Raw genomic sequence first — 23084 nt, forward strand, 5'->3', positions numbered from 1 at the left:
AAATGGCTGAGATATCCAAAAAAGTGCTAATGATAAAAGGCGTCATGCCCCAACTTTATTAGTATCTCTTTGTTTCACCTTGTTTTTTTTGGATATCTCGGCCATTTCAAAACCGATTTTCATCGAATAAACTTTTGATACCCCTTAGAACTGCATGTTCTTTGACATCTGATAGAGTGGTTTCTGAATATCTCACAAAATGTTAAAAGCTGAATCTTCACCTCGACCAGAACTGTACACACCCTTTTTTTACAAGCTCTGCTTCTTTTGGGGTCCCAAACCATTCATTATTCTTAATGCTGTATCCTTTTGTAAAATGTCAAATGTTTAATGAATTGGTTAAATAAACTTGAAACTTGAAACTTGAAACTTTGTAATGTGTGTGTGTGTGTGTATACTTTTAAACCATTAAAGTGATGACTTTGTAATGTGGGTGTGTATACTTTTAAACTATAAAAGTGATGACTTTGTAATGTGTGTGTGTGTGTATACTTTTAAACCATTAAAGTGATGACTTTGTAATGTGTGTGTGTATACTTTCAAACTATTAAAGGGATGACTTTGTAATGTGTGTGTGTTGTGTGTATACTTTTAAACTATTAAAGTGATGACTTTGTAATGTGTGTGTATACTTTTAATCTATTAAAGTGATGACTTTGTAATGTGTGTGTGTATGTGTATACTTTTAAACCATTAAAGTGATGACTTTGTAATGTGTGTGTGTATACTTTCAAACTATTAAAGTGATGACTTTGTAATGTGTGTGTATGTGTATACTTTTAAATTATTAAAGTGATGACTTTGTAATGTGTGTGTATACTTTTAATCTATTAAAGTGATGACTTTGTAATGTGTGTGTGTGTGTATACTTTTAAATTATTGAAGTGATGACTTTGTAATGTGTGTGTGTGTGTGTGTTTGTGTACTTTTAAACCATTAAAGTGATGACTTTGTAATGTGTATGTATACTTTTAATCTATTAAAGTGATGACTTTGTAATGTGTGTGTGTGTGTATACTTTTAAATTATTGAAGTGATGACTTTGTAATGTGTGTTTGTGTGTGTGTTTGTGTACTTTTAAACCATTAAAGTGATGACTTTGTAATGTGTGTGTATACTTTTAAACAATTAAAGTGATGACTTTGTAATGTGTGTGTGTATACTTTTAAACTGTTAAAGTGATGACTTTGTAATGTGTGAGTGTGTATGTGTATACTTTTAAACCATTAAAGTGATGACTTTGTAATGTGTGTATACTTTTAAACTATTAAAGTGATGACTTTGTAATGTGTGTGTATACTTTTAAACTATTAAATTGACGACTTTGTAATGTGTGTGTGTGTGTATACTTTTAAACTATTAAAGTGATGACTTTGTAATGTGTGTGTGTATACTTTTAAACTATTAAAGTGATGACTTTGTAATGTGTGTGTGTATACTTTCAAACTATTAATGTGATAACTTTGTAATGTGTGTGTGTATATATACTTTTAAACTATTAAAGTGATGACTTTGTAATGTGTGTGTATACTGTTAGTCTATTAAAGTGATGACTTTGTAATGTGTGTGTGTGTATGTGTATACTTTTAAACCATTAAAGTGATGACTTTGTAATGTGTGTGTATACTTTTAAACTATTAAAGTGATGACTTTGTAATGTGTGTGTGTGTGTGTATTATACTTTTAAACCATTAAAGTGATGACTTTGTAATGTGTGTGTATGTATACTTTTAAACTATTAAAGTGATGACTTTGTAATACATATAAACTTTTTGTTTGTATGTTTATGTACGTGTATGCATGGTTTTGAAAAGGGAAGAGTGGTGACATCGTACAACAAGATTGCAAATAATGGTGTGGGTTGGTATATATACTTTTAAACTGTTAAAGTGATGACATTCTAATACATCAACATTTCAATATGTGTGTGTTTTTTTATGCATGGTTTTGGAATGTAAGATTGGTGATTTTGTACAAGAAGATTGCAAATGATGGTGTGTGTGAGTGTGTGAGTATATATGATTGCACATGTTTACAGTCATAATCATGTGCAATTCAACCTTTGATCAATCAAGCAAAGTTTATGTATGACAATGTCACATAAAGGCTTTATGTTTGTGTGTTTATGTATGCATGGTTTTGAAATGTAAGAGTGGTGATATTGTACAAGAAGATTGCAAATAATGGAATGTATGTGTGTGTATACTTTTAAACTGTTAATGTGTTGACATTCTAATACATAGAAACTTTTAAAGGGATTGTATAGTTTTGGTCGTTCTAATACATATAAACTTTCAAAGGGATTGTATAGTTTTGGTCGAGACCTTATTTCAGGTTTCTAATTTTTCTTTTTTTTTGTTCTTTGTGAGATAATGAGAAACCTCTTAAAATATTAACGTATATTAAAATATGAAAAAGCATGTAATTCCATGAGGAATTCAACATGTTTTTTTTTGATGAAAATTGGTTTTGAAATGGCCGAGATATTTAATACAGAGCACTTCTAATAAAGTGTGTGACACATGTTTTTACAATCACTTTGTTTTACTTTGTTTTTTTTTATCAAATGAATTGTAAATTCCTCTCAGAATTTTATGTTCCGTACTATTTCATAAGTGGTTTCTTGGTATCTCGCAAAAAGTTTTTAAAAGTCACCATATTTGGTTAGAATTGGGTTAAGGGTGTGGGAGTGGCAATTGAAAATGTGGTAGGGGACAAAATGTGCCCCTCTCCCCTCCCGGGCTTTATAGAGTTCAGCAAATGAAGACATAAACGGGTCCAACGAGTGTGTAATCATTTGTGACATAGCGCGATTGGCACATTCCAACTGAGGACACACAAACCTTACGCGATTGACACATTCCAACTGAGGACACACAAACCTTACGCGATTGGCACATTCCAACTGAGGACACACAAACTTTACGCGATTGGCACATTCCAACTGAGCACACACAAACCTTACGCGATTGACACATTCCAACTGAGGACACACAAACCTTACGCGATTGGCTCATTCCAACTGAGGACACACAAACCTTACGCGATTGACACATTCCAACTGAGGACACACAAACTTTACGCGATTGACACATTCCAACTGAGGACACACAAACCTTACGCGATTTACACATTCCAACTGAGGACACACAAACCTTACGCGATTGGCTCATTCCAACTGAGGACACACAAACCTTACGCGATTGACACATTCCAACTGAGGACACACAAACTTTACGCGATTGACACATTCCAACTGAGGACACACAAACCTTACGCGATTGACACATTCCAACTGAGCACACACATGCCTTACGCACCTTACGCACCAAAATAACGGTCAGTCACCGTTTGTATAGTATATGGGCATGTTCAATGAAATAAGGAAAATCAAGCCTTTCTTAATTAAAACTTATCTCTTTTTTTAATTGGTTGTCAAAAATATCTCATTTCGGATATGTTTTATGGATTAAAACATAATCTGATTCAGTCACCACTTGAATAGTTTTTATGCACTGTCACCACTTGTAATGCGTGCACACGTATGTGTGTGTGTGTGTGTGTGTGTGTGCTAAAACACAATCATTCACTCCCACTATATCTAGCGCTGTTTAAAGATTACTATACATGTACATACCAACCTGTGCTCAGTACCCAGTATCGCTTTGTAACTTTCTCACCCCCCCCCCCCCCCACAAAAAAGAAAGAAAGAAAGAAAAGAAGCACTTTTTGAGGATTTGATCCATCCACACAATTTGTGTTGAAGTTTGGGTTGGTGTCGTTGCTTCCCCGGCCTGTTACGAGGCATAACGTCTGCCTAGTAGGATGAGGAGTCAAATAAGAAGTGACAATACTTGTTATAATATATTTTACAGTCATTGCTTGCTGTGCAATGCACATCCTTATTGTTCTCATGGTATCTTTGCAGAAGGTACATGTGTATGATTGATATTGCTCAGTCATACCAAAAATCTTAGTATTTGTTTGTTTGTTTGTTTTATTTCCGTCATAAGCATACATACAGATAGAAAAGACAACATAAGGTACAAGGAAAATGATACATCATGCATAAAATGAAGCATACATACATAGCAAATGAATAGTGTGACACATCATCGATACATATACGAAAAAGAATAGAATGTAGGATTAGAGAAAGATAACGGCTGGATAGCCCATAATCAGCTGCACTTTTCTGGTGCCGCTGGTCTTCCATAGGGGCCAGTTATAAAGAGGTAAGAGAGAAAAGAGTAGAATATTACATATTATACAAATACAAAATTATAATAGTTTCATGAATATTGTTTTATATTGCAATACTATACAAAATCTCAAGGCAAAATACACTTTCTTGGAATGTGTAGATACATTTCTTGTGTATCAGAAAAAAATATAGCTGGATTTACACAGATGAGATTAAACCAATTCAAAAAGGGACCGTTTAAAATCCTTTAGTATTGATGAAGATAATGAACAAGAATGATAACATGGTTGTTAAAACTTTAAACCAATGATCCACTAAAAAAAACACGAAATATGTACTCAGTACAGAAACAAGATTGTTGTTATGCATGTGACCAAAAAAACACACCTCATCTGCATATTATTGTCTGGGCTGGATCACACATACAGATATTTATGGAAAGTCAACATACTCCCATCTATCGTGAATGCGGCTTTGTACAGCTGTGTGTTGCTGCCACTTCTCTACGGCAAATCGGCTGAAGAAAAAAAGTCTTCACATAATGCTATATGCTGAAGCGTCAAAAATTATGGCAGAAAGCATGATTATGCCAACTCTGGCAACGTTGGGCTGAGCCTGAGACCAGGGAGTTGAGTCTCACCTCCCTGCTGAGACAGAGTGCTAGGAACAACACACTGTGTGGGTCTGTTTATATGGTGGCGTTTTTCTATGCGCATTACATTTCCACTTGCCAGCCCGGGAGGGGGGGGGGGGGGTAAATCTCCTTACTACCCCCATATCCTCCACTTGGACGCTCATTACCATGCATGAAACAACTAAAACGCGGTTTTAATGAAGAACCGTCTTTTGTGGTAGGCCTATAATAATGTAGATTATTATATACCAAGTTGAAGTGCAACCTCAGACTTGCCAGAAGAAGCAGATTGCTACTCGACGAAACGTCGCATGACGTAATTTCGGGCCCAGTTTTCTGAATCATAAGAACTGGACGTCTTTCGTGGTACAATGTATTTGCGCCTTTATTGTGATACGTTTGTGACAAATCTATTGTCCAAGTTACAGGTGAATTTACGGGGATAAGGTTGAATAGGAAACACGGATGTAGGCCTACAGCCATGGCGAGGACACAGACAGAATATTATGGCAATTACATGCTGTTCTCTAGTTTGTCAGTCGCAGTTGGAATCCATTGTCTATATGGCGCCGCCCTCGGGTCACTCATTCTGGAATCAAACTAGTATATCGCTTGTTGAAACTCCCCTTGCACAAACTTGGGCTCAGGTGCCTATTCTCGATATTATTGCAGTATTGTCTGACTTTCGGCACACAAAAGCTGTCCACACACGCATCAAACGAATGAATGGCGTGCTGTGAAATGACAATGAGAGCGTTTTTAAGCAAACAACGGACGTGCACAATAACGTGAATCATAGTTTTCGGGCTGGATATCAAACAGAAAGAAAGAGAGCTAAAGAAAGAGAAAAAAATGGAGGGAGCGACTTTGACGTATTCAACAACAACAAAAAAAAAAATTATAAGAAAAAGTATGTTTGCATTGTATGCGAACAAACCATTGTCATCGTCGAGCTTCTTTTGTGACGCCATAAGGCTTTATGTTGTGCATGACCACGTTTTGCTGCACGAACTTCAGCCAGTTCTTCGCAGCGCGTATGTATCGGTTCTACCAAACCTCCTGAAAACAGAACTTCTACACCTGTCACTGAAATCAATGTCTATTGTGTTGCAGAGGAGGTTTATTGTGGTGGATATACACAAGTCGGTTTCCCTTAGTTCCCACTGCAGTCAAGTCAATTTCGTGCGTTTTGGAAGTTATTCTTTTTTTTTTCTTTTCAGAACGGAACAAGGGACCATTAAATCTCAAATGGCAGTGATCTCGCATTGATAATGGAAGTTTAACGATTTCAGCTGCGTGTATTTGGGGCAACGAAAATTGCTATTCGTGGTCATAAAGCCAGCTAGCAGCCTCGTGCTGCGTGATATCAGGTTCGTGAGGATGGGAAGTCCATCGTGACATCGTGAAGAATCCATATATTTCTGCCTCAATCAGTGTCAAGGTAAGTGGTATAGACTGTAAACGTTAAAGTGTGGAATTATGTGCGTGTATATATACACAGCTGTGCAATGTAAGACTTTCTATTTTGTTTATCCAGTCAATTGTAACACGTTTTCAGACTATATTTGTATAATGTGTAATGTCACCTGTAAGAAGATAGTTGAGTCTATGCATTGTATGAGTGCAAGTAGTAAGTGTTGAGTGTTGGTATGTCTGTTTGTGTCTTTCTAAGTATATCATAGATATTGATGTTGTTGAAATGAGATGAATGAATAATTGATGAATAGGTGTGGCTGATAAAAACATAGTGATTGAGAGCATCACTTTCATGCACCCCTGTAAAGAAAGGGTCATTGAATATTTGCCCTAACTAGCCACGACAGTTTTGAGCTACATTACTGAGTGCTGACAGAAAAAAAGAGAGGGACAATATGTTTATCTCAGTCCCCAGACAGTGCAGTGAAATGGCTGATGATTATGAGAACTACACTTACATTACCCCACACTGTCACCATCGAATAATATACGCCAAAAAACAACAACTTAACCCCATCTCCACCCCACACACATTTAACAAAACAAACAAACAAACAAACAAACAAACAAGCAAACAAACAAACAAACAAACCCTGAAGATACTGTCTGGAATATCAAACGAAGTTATTATACATATAGGAGGACGTCAAAGTATCCACTGAAAACAATGCAGCGGTAGTTTGTACTTTGAATTCACCGGAGATAAGGTAAGTTACTTCAGTGCCTATAGTCGTTAAGATTCGTGTGAAACTCAGTGGAAATGTCTAAAGTGGTGCGACATAGGGCTACCACATCGAATGATGAGGACGACACTACAGATGGAGAAAAGGAGGAGAATGATGACAATCATGATATTATCTATTCATCATTCCCGAGCTTATATAGGAAAGATATTGTCTACTCGTCGTTCCCGAGCTTATATAGGAAAGATATTGTCTACTCGTCATTCCCGGGCTTATATAGGAAAGATATTGTCTACTCGTCGTTCCCGAGCCTATAAAGGAAAGACATTGTCTACTCGTCATTCCCGAGCTTATAAGAGATATTGTCTCCTCGTCATTCCCGAGCCTATATTGGCAAGATATTATCTACTCATCATTCCCAAGAATTATAGTCCTACGTGTACTGCCAAACACTCTGCATGTGTTGGAATATACACCATGCGTGCTTTGGAGGAAAGAATCAGATCCATGTGCGCTATGACAGGATTTGTTTAATTGTTTGTTTGTTTGTTTGTATTACCCTGCCTCTCAAAAACAAACAAACCTGAAATCAAGCAATAATCTTTGAGAAGATGAAGGTCTGTTGTATTTTTATAACGTAATTTATTCATATATCATGCTACTACACCTATGTTGAGTTATGCTTTGCACCATTTCTTTCCAGTTGTGTACCAAATCATGCATGCTTTGATGTTTGACTGAAAAATGCATAAATTCAATGAAAATCAAAATAAGTCAGAACCATTCCAACTACGTATGTATAAAGGATGCCTTCAGGCAAAAGAAGATATTCAGTGTCACGTTTAAGATAATGGTAAACAATCATTACGTATGATCATCTTACATGCGATGAAACAGAATAAGTCTTATCTATCATCAGTATGCGATGATACAGAATACGTCTTATCTATTCAAACATATAAAAGGTTTATCCCGCCATATTTAGTCTGATTGAAATTTAAACGTTTATTACCGCTGAACCATCGAGTGATTTTGATTTCAGTAATGGGAGTTATGACCATTTAGATTTTCCCACCTGCAGCAGACGATCGAAAGCAATGAATCTGGTGAGGACGCTCTGGGTATTCTATGCGGTCTCTGCTGGACTGGCGTCGGCACAAAGTGAGTGTCCATGACCCCATGTATCGCTCTATGGTTCCATTCCATTTTCCTTATAGAACTGTACGGCAAGGAGACTACAACGTTGTTGGTGTTGTTTTTAAGAGAGATTGTGTTATCTTAGTGACTGTGAAAATGATTCGAATTTAACATCGTTTGACGCAATCCAAGTGACCTGGCTTTTAAACCAGTAGAAAAGATAACCATCCATGGCTTTTTTGTGTGTTTATACAACGAAATTCTGTGTTGTGATTATGAGTAGTCAATGTGTTATTACCTTTCTTTTTCTGTGTCAACTCTTACCCTCTTTGCTCTTAAATCATTAGAATCCATTAAAAAATTGTGACAAATTCATTTCAGAAAAGTTTAATACTCTCGTAACATATCTGAACCTCTAATTGGCATTGAATATCATGAAATCAGTAAAAAAAAATGTAGACCTATTTGTAGTCGAGAGTTTGAAATTGTGGTTGTATTATTGTTACTTCATTCTTTCGAATTGAAATGGCACACTCATATGGAAAATGGAAATGACACACTCATATCATGAAATGCATATTATGTACAGTGGACATTAGGAGAAAAAAAATGACTGAAAGCTGGAATTTGTTCTTAATGTTAAAAAAAATGACATGTTACTATACTGCCGCCAAATACGTTCCTGCTTCCACAGATACGTGTGCAAACGTGAACTGTCAAAATGGGGGGACCTGCTTCAGCGCCGCCGACCCGTCCTCGTCCGTACCGTTTTTCTGCCAGTGCCAGCCGTCGTACCGGGGGACGTTTTGCGAGACGGCAGTAGAAGACGAGACCCCGAGTACGGGTAGGTGTCTGGGATACACGCTAGCTCAGTTTCAATCGACATCCCAGATCACTTGTAATAACGTTGCCTAGTTTGTTGTGTCTGAACTGTTGGAACATGTTTATGACAAATATTGTGTCGCTTTTTAATGCGCGACAGACAACCAGAAGCATCTTAATGATGTTCGAAATCAAATGCCAAATCCATTATGATTTGATTTAAGCGCAAAGAATCATTCCATTGAGAAAAAAAGTTCAATTCAATATACAAAAGTATAGATTAGTCATATTCATCGATTAAGGCAATAACGAAATAATTCTATTTCCGATGATTGGTAATTTCTCGAGTTGAATCTCCTATAAAGACAGCCAGATTGGTTGCAGAATGACTGAAAGGGGAATTTATCCAAAGGATACGTGGATTCAGTAAATGCAGAAATAATAAAGAATATAAGTACGCATCAATGAGATTTTAAGAAGAAGATATAAATGGAGTTTGATGAAATCAGACGATCCGTTCGAAATGTATGAATGTAAAGAAAATTCCAGGTACACTGCATTTACCTATTTTTTACTTTTATCTACCATGATAAAAGAGCGCTTGACTTACCTCTATCCTTTAGAAGGCAAGATGAAAATATTGATCTTGATTATTATACGTTAGTAACAAGTTCAGGAAATGTGAACTTTCCGCAGAAATGAAATCATGTGCACTGCTCTTTATATTTTCGTTCTTCTAGTACGACATCGCGAATCGTTACATTCTCTTTATCCAGTAATGACGGCCCACGGATTTCACCAATACTTTAGAAACTCAGAACTATTGAATGGATTGTGAGATTTTCCTCAAACTTTGCGGATATTTCTAATTTGTTTCGCATTAACTGATGTGAATCAAATATACCTTTTAAGGGTATGCACATACTGAGGCACAAAAATAGAGGTACACACTAACAAGCCACTCAAAAATCCTATTACTAGTAAACTTTCATCATCATTATTTTTGTCATCCCGCGCGCGCTTCTAGTTTCGTGCGCCGACATCGTCTGCCAAAACGGAGGAATCTGCTACAGCGCAGACGACCCTTCGACAACCGTTTTGTTTGTATGCCTGTGCCAGCCGCCTTACGGAGGAACGTACTGCGAGACAGTCACTCAGCAGCCATCTTCAAGTAAATACCATGAAGTCACGTTTTCATTGCAAAGTGTATTGTTTTCTCGATATGTAATTATCCGCATATATCTTTTGTATTACATATGTATTATATTTCATGACTTGTATTTTTTTTTCCAAATTGCTCACTGACATGAATTGACAAATGAGTGCTTTGATTTATGTATTACTTTTGTTGATTGAAATAAATTAAATTGAATTGGATTGGATTGGATTGGATTGGACTGGATTGGATTGGATTGGATTGGATTGGATTGGATTGAATTGAATTGAATCGAATTGAAGTGAATTAAATCATTTAAAAGAAAAAAAATACGCCGGGAAAGATATCAAGAAATGAAAAATACTATAAAAGTGATGGGGTCACAGACAGATCCGGATGACATCTCCATGGAAGCACTGTTGTCTGTCAGGGGGTAAAATTGGTATCACAACGTCACGTATAATTATGTTTTGATACATTCAGGGCATTATTTTTATTTCACGTGTTATGAACATGATTTTACATGACAGTCCAGGTGGGCATACCTAAAAGGAAACGTAGGCTCATTCTATCTGCGAATAGGTCTAGAGGTAAACAACATACATGTTACGACTTTTAGGCTCACGATCTTATCGTTACATTACGATAACTTAAGACTCTTTTATCTAAAATCCACCGGAGCTACGATCTGGCAATTCCAATAATCCCACATCATTTATCACATGGAGTTTGTTGGAGATTGTGGAAAACTGTCAAAACGGGTTTACTGTTACTGACAGTGTTCAATGGCATTTGCTCCTGCGACAATTATTGCTCCCACGAAATATCCGCACGCTAAACCAAACAAAAATTCTACACACAAACATAAACCTAACCCCAATCCTAATCTTCGTATCAAACTTAACCTAAAACCCTATCGCAACCCTTATCCCATGCAAGTCCTTGGACAAAATACAATGTTGTCACAGGACCAATGTCGTATCACATATGCTGACAGAGCACCTTCATTGGACACAACGCACTTGGCTGAAGAAACAAGGACGCCCAAGCCTATGTAACTTAGTTAGGTACGTGAATGTTTTGGCAGCAAACAGATGAAAAGAAGAGAGCTTAATAAACGGGATGTCTGTATATGTGTGTACACTATCTAATTATATCCTTCGGTATGATGTTTTGCTTTCCCTTGTCTTAATACATTTTTTTTTTTTTCAGCTACTGCTGTTCCACGAGCCTCAGCAGAATTGTGCACAAGTGAGCCATGCAAAAATGGCGCCACATGCGTTGATTCCACGGAGCCAGACAGGGAGACATTCCTGTGTCTATGCGCTCCGGGATTCGTGGGATATTTCTGCGACAGAGAGGACACAGGTAAAGTATAGGAGTGATTCATATCTTATATCATCATAGACTCTCTCATAGAAATGTACCGCAGATATTGAATTACGTTAAAGAATAACTGTGTTGTGGAATGTTCAGTATCGATAAATGTAATAGTATACTAATTGACTAATACATACTTTCGGTTTTTTTTTTTTTATTGTCTTCTTTATAAAAGCAGGGTAGTCCCATTCAAGCCGCAAGGCCTGCTTTCCAAGGGAGCCCTGCTGTAACAAATCACATTTATGATACAATAAAATATATACATAACAATCATATGCAAACATAAACAATAATACATTTCATAAAAGTGGAGATCCTCTGTAGATAGATAAAGCGAGAGAGAGAGAGAGAGAGAGAAAGAGAGGGAGAGAGAGAAAGAATACATGTGTACAACTTTCAAAGAAACGAGAAATTAGCTACTGCTGATAACCACCTGGATGTTGCGGACATTGCGTTTAAATAGGGGCAGTGAGGTGGAGGATTTGATAAACACAGGTAGTGAGTTAAAAAGCTTCGTTGCTGTGTATGAAAAAGACTGCTTTTTATACTCGGTCTTGGGTTTAGCTAGATACAGTTGGTGCATGGAGACTGATCTTGTAGAGTATGGATTAGCTCGTTGTGGTAAAACCCGTCTTAGATATTCAGGAGCAAGGCCATTCAGAATTTTGTACATAAATACATTATAATTATATTCCAGTCTATGTTTAACGGATTGTAATTTCAATGAATCTAACATAATTTGAACAAGGGTATAATAAGGTGCATTTAAAACTAAACGACAATATTTGTTTTGACACCTCTGTAGCCTCATTAAGTTTTTCTTCGACAGTGAGCCCCACACGGTTGAACAATAATCAATATAAGGAAGTATCAAAGTGAAATATAAATGAAGGAGTACTGGTTTCGTCAGGCAGTGCTTAATCCTTCGCATACATGTAAGAGAGTTCATAATTTTCTTAACGATATCATTGATCTGAAAAGACCAATCTAGATTCTGATTTACAATAACACCTAGATACTTAAATTTGGTTACATTTTCTAACAATTTGTCTTCCATTCTAATTTGTAATTTAACTGGATTTTTCTTCCTTCAACCAGAAATTAACATAACTTTGGTTTTATCGGTATTAACAACTAATCCATTCTCATTCAACCATTTACATAAAACATTAATATCATTCTGTAACTGTGTTTGAACAGCCTGTACTCCATATCCTGAAGAAAAAACGGTTGTGTCGTCTGCGTACAATGAAATGTTCGTACTTATATGAAAAGGTAAATTGCTTATGTCATTAATGTACATACAAAATAAAAGCGGGCCCAGTATTGAGCCCTGTGGTACACCGGAAGATACTGGAAGAAAATCACTTCTTACACCTTTGTATGACACCAATTGCTTTCTTCCCAATAAATATGATTCAAACCATGATAATTCAATACCGTCAATACCAAAAAAACTCAGTTTCTTAATAAGAACATCATGGGGAATGATATCAAACGCTTTCCTCAGGTCTAAGAAGACAGCACCAGTAAATCGACCTTTGTCAAAGTTATCGTATAACATTTCACAAATTTCCATTAAACACGTTGAGGTGGAGTGTTTACTCCTGAAACCAGACTGCCGATCACTCAACAATTCTTCTTTATGTAGGTATCCCATCAGTTGAGAATGAACTGCTCTTTCTAACACTTTGGAAACAATTGACAAAAGGGAGATAGGACGAAAGTTATTTAGTTCATGACTTGCTTCGTTACACCTCGGCAACATAACAGAAGTTGTTTTCAACTCTTATTGCAAAATCAACTAATGTTTGTGTACGTTAACAGCACTCAGAACACACTATTTTTATATAATATTGTTTTCTGTCTATTTCCATTTTTCAAAAAGCTCACGGAGATTGGTTATACGGATGCACAATACAGGTTTATAATTTATTGTCATCATCATCACCATCATCACCATCATCATCATCATCATCATTGCTATCATCATTATCAAGGTTATGTTCTTTATTATAACATACATTATTGTGATTTTTGTTACTATCATTATTCAATCATTATCATTACTTACAGGGACGGGGGACTGCGAACCCAACCCGTGCTTAAACGACGGGCTGTGTGACCCTATTCCATTTGCCATCAGCGGCTTCACGTGTGACTGTCAGCACGGGTTTTTCGGCGATCGCTGTCAAAATTCAGTTTCTGTTAGTGGTGAGTCAGTCCAATTGCATTTACTGTAGCTACTCTGCTCATGTCGGAATAGGCACCTTTGTATCTAACGCGTGTTATGATAATGTGTGTCTGCGCTTTCGATACTAGTCTTTATAGTCACAAACACACATTCACACGTCGGCCTACTGAAGCACAAAGATTTTATGTGGTATATAATTCAGTGAACTTTGGTTGTGTGTGTAATTTCAAATACTTGGGTACTAACAGATTGGGTAGAAGTAAGATATTGATATATCCAACACGTTTGTTTCTTTGTTTTTTAGGCTACGATGGTTGCGCAAGCTCGCCGTGCCAGAATGAGGGAAGGTGCATCAACCAATACGAGACAGAGGACTACTACTGTGATTGTTTGTCAGGCTACAGCGGGCGTCATTGTGAGGTCAAAGGTCAGATTGTTGATGATTTTTATACACACGTCCTTGAATATATATTTTTACATCTATATGCATACATACATAATCTGTATCAGCAGTTGAACGATTATGCAGTTCAAGGTAGTTTAAATGCTTATAGGTACTAATAAATACTTATCACGTATCATCATTAACATAAACTTTTTTTTTCCACTATCACAGGACCGTGTGTTGGAGATCCGTGTCAAAATGGAGGCACCTGTTTTGAAGAAGCGCTCGTTGCTCCTGGTTACCAATGTGTTTGCTCTGCCTCTTTTTACGGAGACAACTGTACCGAAGAAGTTCAGGAAAGTAAGTACACGTGGATGAACAGACGTCAGATTACCAACTTTTATCGCAGGACTCATATCAAGACGATTAGAATTCAACGGAGCAATATTGACTGTTTAATATGAAAACTTTTTCCCGATCAACGTTTCGCAAAATACGCCATGTCTCAATCTTATATCAAATATCTAAGGACGATTACCGTACAGTGCTAATGTTACTATCTATTTCTCATTACTGTGTGTTATTATTGTTTGTCAATTCTTGTGAACTATTTAAAATACCATGTCACTGGTTTCTGTGAAATCGTATAGACCCGTGTTCACCGAACCCTTGCATAAATGGACTGTGCTTCCGGCTTGAGCAGGAAGCCGCCATGACCACCTCGAGGCTTTTTTTCTGCCAGTGTCAGCCCGGCTTCACTGGAACCACATGTCAACACGGAGGTAGGTCATGCTCACTCCCCCACCCTTCGCACTTACCCAAACTTTCTATGTGAATAGTACCCGTTTCCCCAAAAATTATTCATCGCATTGAGTTATAGTCCAAGATATTCTTCATCAAAAGATGTAGTCACCGTCACCACTCGGTTGGATGTATCGTGAAACGTCACACCTACAAACCGAACATTGTTATTTCACATTATTTTCCTTCGCGGTGCACAACGTAAGAACGGAAATCCAGATTTTTCTTGGTATAGCTCGCATGTGAAAAAGGGACGAAATAATATGGCAGATAGGGAAAGCGATTTGGAGAAGGATGAACGCGTGCATTTGTATCATCCTTGACCGTTTGCAGTAGTAAAAAACTCTTCACATCGGTGATAAGATGAAGAGCATACACTTAATATTGGGTTTGTTTCGCGACGCTGTCAACATTTAGAAAAATTACTCAATGTGCTGCGTATCTAGTCAAAAACTTTCTGAGCATGCCATGGTGATAGGATCTAAGAGATATCAATGCATGAAAATGTGTGATATCATGTGACGGAACTAACTCTCTATCATAGTTATATTATAATGACTGACTTATCTATCATCAAACTATAATCCCGATGACACAGATCCATGCTATTCGAATCCCTGTGAAAATGACGCGGAGTGTCGAAACGCCCTCGTCGGCGGCAATGCGGATTCGGTGATTGGCTTCTGGTGCCAGTGCACACCAGACTTCATCGGCAGAACATGTTCGGTCCCGGGTAAACTCATTCGTCCATGGTCATTATGATTGCAAATGCTCATTTCTACTGGTTTATCAATTCTTTCCTAAGCCCAATTTTACATGAATTGCTTGATGTTCAATTTGAGACGACAATGCGCAAATGCAACAAAATTGTCATAAATAAAAATACAGTAGAAGCAAAACGTTATTCATTGATCATAATCTACTCGTCAATAATATCAACAATGTCAAATATTATTTACGAGCAAATTGAATTGATTTATGATGACAGTATAGTTGAATAATGATTATGATTATTCTCAGGTACATAAATGCATTCAAAAAGAGCTGTAATGACATGAATAATGAAGGATGATAAAATATGACAATATCAACATTGTGAATGCATAACATACTGTAACATTTTATAACAAGATGAGATTTTATTTTCATCGTCTAAATTCCGCTAAGTTTTGTATTCGCCATTTTTCTTTCTAGTATGTTTTCCATATTTCTAATCTTTGGCCGTCAACAAAAAGGAAATCAAATCAACGCCTTGATATCATTCAGCGTTACAAAGTATTCTCTATCTATCTATCTATCTATCTATCTATTTTTCTATCTATCTATCTATTAGATCTATCGATCCGTCTATCCATAGTATATAAATATGTACATGTATCTATCTCATTGGTTGCTTCGTTCATACCGTGGTCTTCTGTTTATGTTGTCACTACAAGTGCCATGTTCATCGAATCCCTGTCTGAACGATGCTGAATGTGTCGACGTGCGAGGTGTGGACGACCCAGTGTTTGAGGAGGAGCAAGTCAGTTACACGTGTAACTGTCTAGACGGCTGGATGGGGCAAAACTGCGAAGTACAAGGTGAGGATTAGTGCAACTTGTTTGTCTTTTTCTGTGTTCTATTAATCAGCTAGATCTTTCGTTTGAACTTCATGATTACCGTTGATTTAAAGAGATAAGAATGAAAAAGAGGAATCAATGAGCGTGTATCTGAACTATGGTATTGGTTGAGAGAAAAAAAAGACAACAATTAAATATCATCTGAATTTTATCTTTTGGTCAGTTCCTGTTTCCGACACCTGCTCCTCTGATCCGTGTCAGAACGGTGGTTCGTGCAGACCTAACTCTGCTGGCTTCACTTGTGACTGCCCGAGCGGTTATTCCGGAACGACTTGTCAATATCTTGGTGAGTTCGTTTGTGCCTCTCCATTTCGCACTAATGTAGTAAAAAGACACATATTATGTATCTTATGTATGGTATGTATGTATCCATGTATTTATGCATATTTATATAGGTGATTTGAATTCTCACAGGAAGAATTTGCACGACGAAAAATTGATTGCGCTTGGTTCAACAGTTCAGGTCAAATACAACCAAAAAATGCACACATGAACATCACTAATGCATTGTATTAGGCAAGTGATGTGGAAAAAAATAAAAAAACGATTCTAACTTTGCGGTAATTTGTATATCTGGTGTTTAACGGCTTAAATCACATTGACTTTTCTTTTTTAAATGATCAGATCCCTGTCTCTCCAATCCTTGTTTGAACGGTGGCAAGTGCTACATCAGCGAGTTGGGAAGTTCTTACTTCTGCTTCTGTCCCACTACATATACTGGAAATGAATGTCGGTATCATGGTAAGTCCGTACATGTTGGACACTAACTCTGTAGCTGCATTCGTGCTGCAGAATCTCTCGTTTTCTCAAGTGATTAAAAGAGCAAAGAGAAATTTTCCATGATCCAAATCAGGTACGATACAACAATGAGGTAGAAAGAGGAATTATGAAGCACCAGTTGAACACCTCCTTTATATAAGTCGTAGTTCTTTTCAGTGATTTATGATAGTTAAGGGATTCTCTCGGAAACAAATAAAAATCCATGTATTCACGTTTTTTGAATGATTATGATAACTATATGAGCCAGATGACTGATGATCGATACATAACCTCTATCAGACCTATGCTAAAGCAGTTACAAAAAACGCAATGTTTTAGGTAACGGGCACATGAAAATGGTACAAAGTAAGGTATGAAGAGGTCATTAACTCTGATATCTATACTACGTGCCATTTTTATTTTAATGCTAAACGCGACAGTTGTTTTCATTCATCTTAGTTGACATGGCATAGCATGATGGGCACATAAACGGATAAAGTAACATAAAGGCAGCACAATTTTCAAACGATAGAAGGTTTCAGGACATCTCCCTGCATGTAATAACCGTCGCCATCTTCTGGAGGACTTACTCTCTCTCTCTAGATGAATCCACCAGGTGATAGCTGTCTAGGAATGCTGTCTACGAACTCCCCGGAACTAGAAGTGCTTCTTGTGGTCTAACTCTGTTACAATTAACTTCAATGTTTCTGGTCAAAATTCAATGTTTTAGATGGTTCTTTTCTCAACATGTGGTCGGGAAACAAGAGGTGTCTTCTCCTTAATCTTTTGAGTAAAGCCCTTTTCTTCCTAGCTTTTAAATGAACCTCTTCATTTTCAGCAGAGGCACCCCGTGGTGAATAGGAATCATTCAACTAAATAACCAAAATTAGAACAGAATGTATCACACAAGTAAAATGAGTTCTTCAACTTAGAGGCGTATGTTGATTTAAATACTAGAAGTTTTCCCTCTGCAGAGCCGTGCCTGTCTGAACCATGCCAGAATGGAGCGTTGTGCCTAAACCAGGGTAGTGACTATAGCTGCACCTGCTCCTCAGGAACTATGGGGACCAACTGCGAAATCCAAAGTTAGTATAAGAACGTAATGGAGTCTCGTTTGATGGAACAAAACCTTCCTAATAGTTGTCAAATAAGATATATAGGAATATACATGAAAATGAAAATTTATAATGTGACGTTGCGTGTCATACGGTTAGCATTCTCCTTATGGATCACACGGATTAAATCAGTTCTGAAATTGTTATTTACGCTAAAGTTTCTGTTCGCCAAAGAATGAAACATTGGAGATATTAGGTGAAGAACGTTATGATATTGCCTTGGCTTAATTTCGGCGATACCTAATTATACAATTCGTCAATCTGCTCCGCGAATACAGATGAGAGATTGAGTCTGTGAAAGAAACAATCCTGTTTTTAATTAAAATCTCCTTGGGGTGTGAGTCGAATCAGTCAGAGAAGTCTTGATGCACTTTTCTCCTACGGAAATCGTATTAAGTTCTTTTCACACAACCATCATCAATTTCTCTCAAATACGATTACTGCGATACGCCTTTTGGAAAAAAGATAACCAAATCGCAAGCGAATACTGGTTCTATTTGATGTGCTAATCCAATTATTTTGCTTTATGATAACTTCGTACACTGTTTTGTAATTTCGTTTAAGACGTCCCTTGTTATCAGTATATGATGTTTGATCAACATTCTAACAACATTCATTCAAATTTTATAAATGGCATGGCTTATTCCCGTAAACAAAAATGTGGTGTTTAGCCAGCTTAATGGGAAGTTTAGGAATTGTTTAAAATTCATTGTGTACGTGTATATGTGTGTTCAAGGTGTCTGCTACTCAAGCCCTTGTCAAAATGGAGGCACCTGCTATCTGAGTGAGGACACGACAGCTTACGTCTGTCTTTGTGCGTCGGATTTCCAAGGCGATTACTGTGAAGAGCGGAGGGTTGAGGTGGGCGTGTCACCCAGCTCCACACCGAGTACTACTGCAAGGCCACTTGAAGGTTTGTGTCATGTCGGGCAAAACATTGGGAAATCACAACGTGTAAGTAATGAATTTTTGGGTGTTGGATTTCGACAGTGCTTCAAATCATCCGTTTGTTACCTGTTTGTGTATTTTTCTGCTTGTTGCCGTGTCCCAAACACATCTCTCCCCATTTGTTTTCTCTCTCTCTCCAAATTACACAGATTTGATGTTTGATACGTGTCTGTTGACAGTTTACCCAAGTTTCGGGGTTTGTGATAGTTCTTTCGTTTTTATTATGCTTTTAGCACATCAACTTATTGCTGTAAACATATTGCTTTAAATCTCCATTAAACTGATTATCGTCGCATCGCACCAAAGATCGGCATAAATTTGCACATGGTTGTAACGGATCAATGTTCTTCTTCATGCATAGATCAATGTGCGTCTTACCCTTGTGCTGCCGGGAGCACCTGTGTGTTGGACGGGCCTGATCCCTATGATGGAGTCTACTCTGCCATGTGCCTCTGTCCTGACGGCTTCACTGGTGTCACGTGCGCCGTAGAACTCCCACGTAATAAAATTTCTCATCATTATCGTTTGCCTCCCGATTAGACAAAACACGTACTCCAGTCGAAGATGATATGAAATGTTATAGAGCTCGCATTATGCTCATTTTAGTCTACGTAGGCTAAGACATCGTTAGATTCTTTGCAAGATATTGTGCTCTTTCCTTAGTGAGCGAATATTTACTGTGATGCTGACGTTTTAGTTTGAAAAAACAATCTTAAGCTCGATTGTAATAGTGTTGTATCTATATTTACGGTTCTTCGGCAGGATGATATCCTTTTAGTTCTATTTTTGTGTTTTCATAAATGTTCACGGAGCTCTTCTTAATCGCAGCTCCCATGATATTTTGCTGTTTCCCAATCCTGAACACCCTTTTCTGTCTTTGTACACTTATGCATCTGTTCTAGCTGACGTGTTTTTGCCCTCGTCCTCTGATATTCAATAGCCACACTATTTTGCATCCGAACCGAAGAACGTATATCATAATAATTATTATGTAGCATATGTTGGTTTTTAACAATATTATTATTTATTCATCCCCCTTGACAATGGTAATGACCTGGGAGCTCAAGGAAATGCCACTACATGTATATTCTATCTGTAGCTGATGGAGTGACGATGTATAATGAGGGCGTGATTCTTGTTGTTTACACCACGTTTGATTTTGGATTAATGCATCTTTTTGACTTCTTTCCTGCAGGCCAAGAATCCACCCAAGCGCCATCTTTCTCTCATCGTGTCTCTAACACACAACCTACCAAAGCCCCGTGTTCCTCCGACCCTTGTCTGAATGGAGGCACCTGTGCAGACAGCGCAGAACTCTTTGTCTGCCTGTGTCCAACCTTCTATGTCGGGGAGCAATGCGAAACTGACGTCCGAGGTGAGAAAACCTGCTTTTTGAATTGCTTAGTTGGTAGAAATACAAGGAAGAGATCAGTAATTCAATGGATAATGACTTTCGTAAGATACAGCAAACCTGTTTCTGTTTTTCGGATAGGGCTGTAACTTGTAATTTGTTCAAGCATAACGATATACTTCGTCAGGTTGGTTTAGACACCCATTCACCCTCGACATCATTACCGCATCACCTCTCTATCTATCTATCTATCTATCTATAATCTATCTAAAATCTATATCTATTCCTAACCACCTACCCATTTCAACCCGTTTCCCTACCACTTAACAGTTTATATTTCATCTATCTATCTATCTATCTATCTGTCTATTTGTCTATGTATCTATTTGCAATATATCTCGCTAGCTGAATAGCTATATTTATGTGCCTGTCTCGTTCATAATCTTTTGCTCTAACTGCTTCTACTTGTCCAATCATCCGTTTTCGATTTTTTTTTCTACAAACACATAAAAACATTGTGCTGACGAATATCGAATTGGCAAGGAGAACGAAATTTATCAATAGATAGCTTGCTGGCAAGCAAATCTTATCTTTTAGTCTTGGCCAGTTGACGGAAATAATTTGTTTTGTTGACTTTACTTACGACTGTGTGAGTCTGTTTGCCCAGTACTGTAGTTAATGTTGCCATTTTCCCACACAGATTGCTCATACAACGGTGATATTTTCAGAGAGGGACAATCCAGAGATAATGGATGTGGAAGTTGGTAAGTTGAAATTATTATGACAACAGGCATTTAAGTTCGTCTCTATCTTGCAGTGATGCTTCAGACCATTTTATTACGACAAATTATGGAAGAGTAATCAATGAATAATTGAATAGGGTTTTGGTAATAGCCTACGTTATATTGTCCATGAGTCGTCGTGAAATTGGCCAGATCCACATGTTTCCGTTTGTACCTGAGAAGTTTTATTCTGTGTCTCTTTGCCCTCATGGACTGTTGAAGAGGTTGTGCATATGACGTATCAGAATGTATACAAACATGTGCTCATCTTAATTGTCATTATCACCCATGATTAGCAAATGATCGCCACAATGGGCCCACAATCTGTTGAAGAAGGCAAAAATACACCTACATCCTAATTTATGCTTATTCGAACATTTGGAAAGGTTCAGTTGATATGATTATGACTGAACCTCCTTTTGAAATCAGCCATGAGTATAATGTGTCAAATTTTACAATGTAAATTTATTAACAAAACGGGATATTCACACTTTCCTTCTTCACCTGTCACATTGATTAATACAGCGTATGCCAGAATGGAGATTGGGAGTGTACATCTAGTAATTGTGGTAAGAACGAATTTTCACATCCGTATAAGTATGCATTGTAGCTATAGTTTTAGCGAACGATACCACTTCTTATCCTGAACGTATAGAGCACGACAATGCTGTAGATGACGGTTTCAGATTTATTGTTTAGATTTTCATTCTTTATTTTTGCTTCTCCGCTGCAGTTTCGCTTCAGATTCGTGTTTCTTGATTCGTCCTCCTTGGGAAATACAACAGAGAGGATGTTTGAGAAATTAAATCCACGGGTAGAAGAATGTGTGTCTCAATTTTGGACAGAAAAAAGCGAGTACAACGTATTATTTCGCGTAAAAAGCAGACAACAAATCAAGAAGAATGAATCATTGTCTTTGTTGATTTCTTTTTTTTTCTGATACGATTGATGTCATTGTCTTTCAGAGTGTCCTGTTGCTGGACATATTTACATGAACAACGAGACATGGACGAATGACTGCAATACTTGGTAAGAAATGTCTCCGATCATGCTCAGTTTGCTCAATGATTCAGTTGAAGGGTTGCGTAAGTTGATAAGAAATAACTTTCCTGATTTTGTGCCAAGGAACGATTCAATCAGATTATTTTGGACTAGCATTAATGAGGATGTTGTACTGTTTCTATACCGTTAGTACATTTTCCAACAGAAATACTATTGTTTAAGTGTTTTCTGTTAGCTTGTAATCACTGCGTATCAATTCTCCTTCTCCGGTTTGTTTGTTTGTTTCTTTAATCAGTAGATAGCACAATTATGAAGGTAGAAGTATACATTATATAATATGTACTACTGCATACCTCTATTGGTACGTGTACCACGATTCTTCGCCCTGTTTTTGATGTAATTAAAAGTAAAAATGATACCAGCACTCTCTGGGTGCTAGTCATAGCTGAAACTTTGTTACTATGATTTAGCGATTTATAACTATTGATTGTAAATGATCTAAAAGCAAAGTGTGCCGTGTGTACATAATTATGATATATCAAGACCCACATTGACTCATTTTACAAAGCATCATAATCCAGCCTAGCCTTTACTGCTGCTGGTCGTGTGTAAACATTTTTTCTTTGCTCTGTCTTG

General features: G+C 37.3%; 1 protein-coding gene across 1 annotated transcript; it reads left to right on the forward strand.

Moving 5' to 3' along the window:
* Positions 1-5996: 5996 nt before the first annotated feature.
* Positions 5997-22479, forward strand: LOC139716381 (uncharacterized). Its single transcript, XM_071627935.1, has 20 exons — positions 5997-6279; positions 8082-8158; positions 8829-8978; positions 9984-10127; positions 11325-11480; positions 13569-13706; positions 13991-14113; positions 14303-14431; positions 14722-14853; positions 15471-15605; positions 16309-16452; positions 16655-16777; positions 17116-17232; positions 18225-18335; positions 19102-19278; positions 19675-19812; positions 20509-20688; positions 21365-21428; positions 21972-22015; positions 22412-22479. Exons 2-20 carry the CDS (start codon positions 8095-8097, stop codon positions 22477-22479), a joined length of 2337 nt encoding a protein of 778 aa, XP_071484036.1. The 5' UTR covers positions 5997-6279; positions 8082-8094.
* The last annotated feature ends 605 nt before the right edge of the window (positions 22480-23084 follow it).

This window comes from Diadema antillarum, unplaced genomic scaffold (assembly GCF_040938485.1).
Source record: "Diadema antillarum isolate AM-2024a unplaced genomic scaffold, OU_Dant_1.0 scf00000007, whole genome shotgun sequence".
Taxonomy (NCBI): domain Eukaryota; kingdom Metazoa; phylum Echinodermata; class Echinoidea; order Diadematoida; family Diadematidae; genus Diadema; species Diadema antillarum.